The sequence below is a fragment of the Heliangelus exortis genome, chromosome 21 (assembly GCF_036169615.1).
Source record: "Heliangelus exortis chromosome 21, bHelExo1.hap1, whole genome shotgun sequence".
Classification (NCBI taxonomy): Eukaryota; Metazoa; Chordata; class Aves; order Apodiformes; family Trochilidae; genus Heliangelus; species Heliangelus exortis.
Window position 1 is genome coordinate 610930 of NC_092442.1, and position 5070 is coordinate 615999.

A 5070-nucleotide genomic window follows, 5' to 3' on the forward strand; every position below is an offset into this window, starting at 1 on the left:
GCTTTGGAAAGTGTCCCTTCAGGGACTCTGCAGTGTCAGGTGGCCCTCTCCAGTTATGGGAGCATCTCCAGGCTTGGTGCTGAATTGGGCACCCAAAAATTCAAGGAGACATAGCCCTCTGCAGCCTGGTCTAGTCTGAGGATCAACTCTGCCATGCAGAGGTTGGGCTAGAGAGCCCAGGGGTACCTCTCCCAACTCCAGTTACCCTCAGTGACACAAAGGGACATTCCCTCTGAGCAAAGGCCATGCTGGCACCACAGCACAGGGAGGGGCATCGGGCATCTCTGGGAAGGACCTGACCTGCTGGAGGAGAAGCTCTTCTGCACCAAGAGGATGAGATGGTAGCTGGAGGATGGCTGTCAGGAAGGTGCCCCCCACACCAAAGCCAGCAGGCTCAGTGACATCAGGTGGCACTGAACAGGCTGTGAAATGACACTCCTGGGTCTCTGGGCTTTCCAGGTGACAGGCAGAATTGGAGTTGCTTTTGCCTTTCTAGTTTAAGGAGTGAATGTTTCTCATCCCAGTAGTTCTCTCCTCTGCTGGGGCTCTCCAAAGGCAGCAGAGAGACACGGGCCAGGAGATGCAGGAACCCTAAAATATCCTCACAGTATGACTGGGCTGGCACCCACTGACTCAGGAGGGGGGGGGCTCAGGGAGTGGGTGTCTCTGCATTGCTGCCTTGTCCCTCCACCACAGCACATCCCAGTGAGCTGACAGGTTCCCATCTCCCCTGCAGCAGCACCAGCTCCATACAGCTTCTGATTCCAAGCTACCCATCCAAATGCTTCCTAAATCCTGCGGGGCTCTTGGCCACCCAACAGCAATGACCTCCAGCTCCCAGTGGCTCCCAGTGGCTCCAGCACCTCCTGCTCCCCAGTAGCAGCTTCCCTTCACCCAGCTCCCTGGTGGTTTGAGGTGACACGGGAAGGACATTGACTTCTGTCTCCCCCCAGGTATTCACTCCACAGCCAGGACAGACAGCCCGTGCTCCAGGGGCAGTTCCTGGCTGTCCCTGCACCTCTGCTCCCCAGAAGTTTCCCACCTCCCGAGTTACTTTTCCCCAGCTTCTCCACCGTATCTTTTATTTAAAGAGCAAGAACAGGGCAAGGAAGCAAGGGTAGGTTCCAGCTCAGAGATGTCCCGGTAGCCCTCAGGCAGGTTTCTGCTTCCTGAAATATTTTTTTTCCATATATTTATCTCTGAATCCTTTCAAATATTTGGTGACCACAACAACACCCTGCGAAGAGCAGCTCCCGTCACGAGTGGGGCAGCTCCCAAGGGATTAAGTTGGATCTGCAGTGCAGGAATCCCCAGGGCAGGGTGCCCAGTACAGGGTGCAGTGCAAGGTGCTGAGTGCACGGTGCAGCGCAGGAACCCCCAGTGCGGGGGTGCAATGCGGAGTGCAGTGCGGGGTGCAGGGCTGCAATGCGGGGGTGTACTGTAGAGGTGCAGTGCGAGGTGCAGTGCGGGGATGCAGTGCGTGGTGCAGGGCTGCAATGCGGGGTGCAGTGCGGGGGTGCAGTGCTGACTCCCCCCAGCCGGGGGCGGTTCGGTGCAGACCCGCACCTCCCTGTGCTCATCCGCGGTTCCTTTAACACCGGCGGAGGCGGGCGGGGGGCGGGGGCTGCTCCCGGTGGCGGGGGCGGGCGGGCAGGGGGTGTCCCGGCCCGTGCCCACCCGAGTCCCGGCCCATGTCCCGGCCCCCGGCGCCCCCCGGCTCCCCGCGCCGTTTCGGGGCGCTCAGCACCGCGCAGCTCCGCTCCCTCCTGCAGGACGAGCCCCGGCTGCAGCGAGCCGCCCGCCTCAGCAGGAAGGTACGGGCGGGGGTCGGGGGCTGGGGGGAGCCCAGGGGGTCGGTGTCCCCCAGCGGGGGGGTGGGTGTCCCGCAGCATGGCCCCGCGGGGCAATCCCGGGGCGGGATGGAGCCGCACCCGGGCCGGGCATCCCCCGACGGTCCTTGTTTTCCTTGTGACACCTGAAATGGCGCCCGCCGAGCCCGAGGAGCAGCCTCGGGCCACCAAACCCCCGAGCAGGGCCACAACCCCGAGGGGATGGGGGCTCTGGGAGGTCTGGCAGCCCCTGGCTCCTCGCCGTGCCCCCCACTCCTGGCTCCATCCCGGCAGCCGGGATGAGCCCCCCCGACTCCAGCCGGTCCCGGGGCTCCTCTGCGAGACCCAATCAGGTTATTTTAACACCATTCTCTGCCTGATTACAGCATCTTTCCCGTGGGCCTCTCTCAGAGCCCAGCCCAGCACCTGGCATGGGCAGGTGCGCAGAAGATGGGGTGTGTGTCCCTCCTGACAGCCCCGATAGCGAGCGAGGCCTTTCCCCTGCAGAGGGTTCGGTAGCTTTGCCACATTCCGGGTCAGCTGCCCTGTGCTGTGGGTAGCCCAGGCACAGCCACTGCCTCCTCCCTGCCCTTCCCAGGTGAAGCAGAAAGATGGGGACAGTGCAGGAGGAGGGGGTTGCCCTGGGATGGAGCTGGACCCCCTCCCAGCAGGCTGCCAGCTCTGGCTGGTTCTGCCCATTTAACATAATCACAGGATGGTTTGGGTGGGAAGGACTCATCCAGCCCAACCCCTGCAGTGACTAGGGACACCTTAACCACATCAGAGTGCTCACAGCCCCATCCAGCCTCGTCTGGAATGTTTCCAGGGATGGAGCACCCACCACCCTTCTGGGCAACCTGGGCCAGGGTCTCACCACCCTCACTGTAAAAATTTCTTTCTAATATCTAGTCTATATGCCCCCTCTTTTATGATTTTAAACCTCTCTGATGGCTTAAAATCATCACCCCTTGTCCTATCACTAAAGGCTCTACTAAGTATCACAGAATCACAGAAAGTGAGGGGTTGGAAAGTACCTTGAAAGATCTCCCAGTCCAACCCCCTGCCAGAGCAGGGTCAGCTCCAGCAGGTCACACAGGGACACATCCAGGTGGGGTTGGAATGTCTCCAGAGAAGGAGACTCTGTGTGCCAGGGCTCTGTCATTCTCACAAGAAGTTTGTCTCCATCTTTCTTATGAGCCCCTTTAAGTGAAGGCTGCAATCCCAATCCCTGGAGCCCAACTCTCAGCCTGGTGTTAGAGCCTCGGATCATTTGTTGTGTCCTGTTTCTCCCGGTGCTGACCTGGGGCCCCTCTGCCCTTCCCCACAGTTCCAGAGCCTGCAGCTGGAGCGGGAGATGTGTTTGGCTTCCAACTGCAGCCTGGCCAAGGTGAACCTCTCCCTGCGCCCACGGCTGGAGGATGGGAAAGCTTCCCTGGCCATCAAGTACCAGGAGCTGCGGGAAATCCGGGAGCTCTGCTGGGACAAGCAGCAGCGCCTGGGTGAGTGAGTGAGGGGATGGGGCAAGGCAGAGCCTGGCACAGCCACAGCAACCCACGTTTACATGAGGGACCCCCAGGTGGGCTCAGCACCCTCGAACCTACCCCAGGGAAATGGCCCAGCCATGATCAGGAGCAGTGGGGGTGATGCTGATCCCTTACCCTCAGCTGGGGCTGATTCCATGGTGGGATGCAGGCTTGGGTGTGCAGGTGGCTCCAGGGATGTGTTTGGGGGTGGGGGGCTTAGGGCTTGGGGTTGGGAAGCATAACAGTGGGGGCATCCTGGGGAAGGTTTGTTGCAGTCCCATCTTCTCCTGACACAGAGTTGTATCTGGAGAAGTGGAGCCCGCAGAGTGCCCTGGGACAGCTCCAAGCCAGGCTTGAAGCCTCCGAGGCAGAGTCAGAGGTGAGACCCCCATAGTGCAGCCCCTTCCTTACCTGGCCCACAGCCTCCTCTCCCATGCTCTCCCATGTGCCAGGCCCTGGAGAAGAGCTCAGGGTCTGGGGGTTGCTCATCTGTCTGTGCTCCCTCCATGGCCCCCCAGCTCTGATGCTGTCCCCCTGCCCATCCCACAGGCACAGGTAGAGCAGTTCCTGGCCCAGGACCTGCCTCTCACCTCCTTTCTGGAGTCCTTCTGCCAGAGCCGTACGCGCTCCCACATCTGCCGGACACAGCTGGAGAAACTGCAGGAGCTGCTGCAGAAGGAGGGGTCTGGCAGGGACCCCGTGGGTCACCCAGGTGCCTTGGCTAGCTCAGCACCCATCCGCCTCGCCCCGCTGCAGAGCGGAGGGGTCCCCAAAGCCTTTGACCTCTCCCAAAGCTTCGTGCCCCCCTTCCCCATCCCCTCGGAGGCTGCTGTGCCCTTTGCCATGCCAGCTGCACCTCCCAAACACCACCTCCCAGCCCTGGTACAGCAGTCTGTACCTCCCTGCTCTGAAACCCCCCAGCCAGGCTCACCCCTGCACCCGGGGGGACACATCCCACCCCTCAGCCCCCAGCAGCCCCCACACCGGTAGTGGGGCAGGGATGGGGGAGATGTCCCTGCTCCTGGTCCTGTGCTGGAACCACCCTGGCTGGAGAGCAGCCTGTGGGGTGGGCACAGCACCCAGGGGCTGTGGTGTCTGTTGGGCTGGCACAGGGGTGGGTGGGTGGGTGCTCACAGGGGGGCGGAGGTGCTTGGCCGGGGGGTGGGATGGGCAGAGGGTCTTGGGGAGCTGCCTTGGAGGGGGGAGAACCAGGAGCAGGAACAGGAGCTGGGGGTGGGTGGTTTGTAGGGGTGTCAGTGGGGTCAGTTGGGTGGATGACAGCAGGGAAGAGGGCCCAGGAGCACTGGTGCCACGTGCTTCCTAAATAAAGGCTCTTTTCCACACTCTGAGTGACCCCTTGGCTCCAGCTATGACCTGAGAGATGGGAGAGGGTGGGGAGAAAGTGATTGGGGGGGACACTAGACAGCCAAGGAGGATCACCAAGCATTGCACCTGCACTTGGCTCAGCCCAGCAGCACCCTGGGGAAGGCCACAGCCCCTCTGAGGGGGGCAGAGAGCCCAGGGAGGTGCCAGGGACCATCTCCCAGCAGCCTGGCCCTACCTATGGTGAATGGAGTGACAGGACAAGGGGGGATGGTTTCAAGCTGAAAGAGGGGAGATTGCAATTGAATATAAGGAAGAATTTATTTGTTGTGAGGGTGCTGAGCCCCTGGTTGCCCAGGTTGACCCCAGAAGCTGTGGCTGCCCCATCCCTGGCA

General features: G+C 61.4%; 1 protein-coding gene across 1 annotated transcript; it reads left to right on the forward strand.

The window, feature by feature from the left end:
* Nucleotides 1-1624: 1624 nt before the first annotated feature.
* Nucleotides 1625-4698, forward strand: VPS37D (VPS37D subunit of ESCRT-I). The gene is made up of 4 exons (XM_071764950.1): nt 1625-1814; nt 3157-3328; nt 3649-3731; nt 3902-4698. Exons 1-4 carry the CDS (start codon nt 1692-1694, stop codon nt 4340-4342), a joined length of 819 nt encoding a protein of 272 aa, XP_071621051.1. The 5' UTR covers nt 1625-1691; the 3' UTR covers nt 4343-4698.
* The last annotated feature ends 372 nt before the right edge of the window (nt 4699-5070 follow it).

Coding starts and splice junctions, on each gene's coding strand:
- VPS37D (XM_071764950.1), top strand. CDS start 1,692: ATGTCCCGGCCCCCGGCGCCCCCCGGCTCCCCGCGCCGTTTCGGGGCG. Junction 3,329..3,648: donor GGACAAGCAGCAGCGCCTGG/GTGAGTGAGTGA, acceptor CTCCTGACACAG/AGTTGTATCTGGAGAAGTGG. Junction 3,732..3,901: donor CCTCCGAGGCAGAGTCAGAG/GTGAGACCCCCA, acceptor CCCATCCCACAG/GCACAGGTAGAGCAGTTCCT.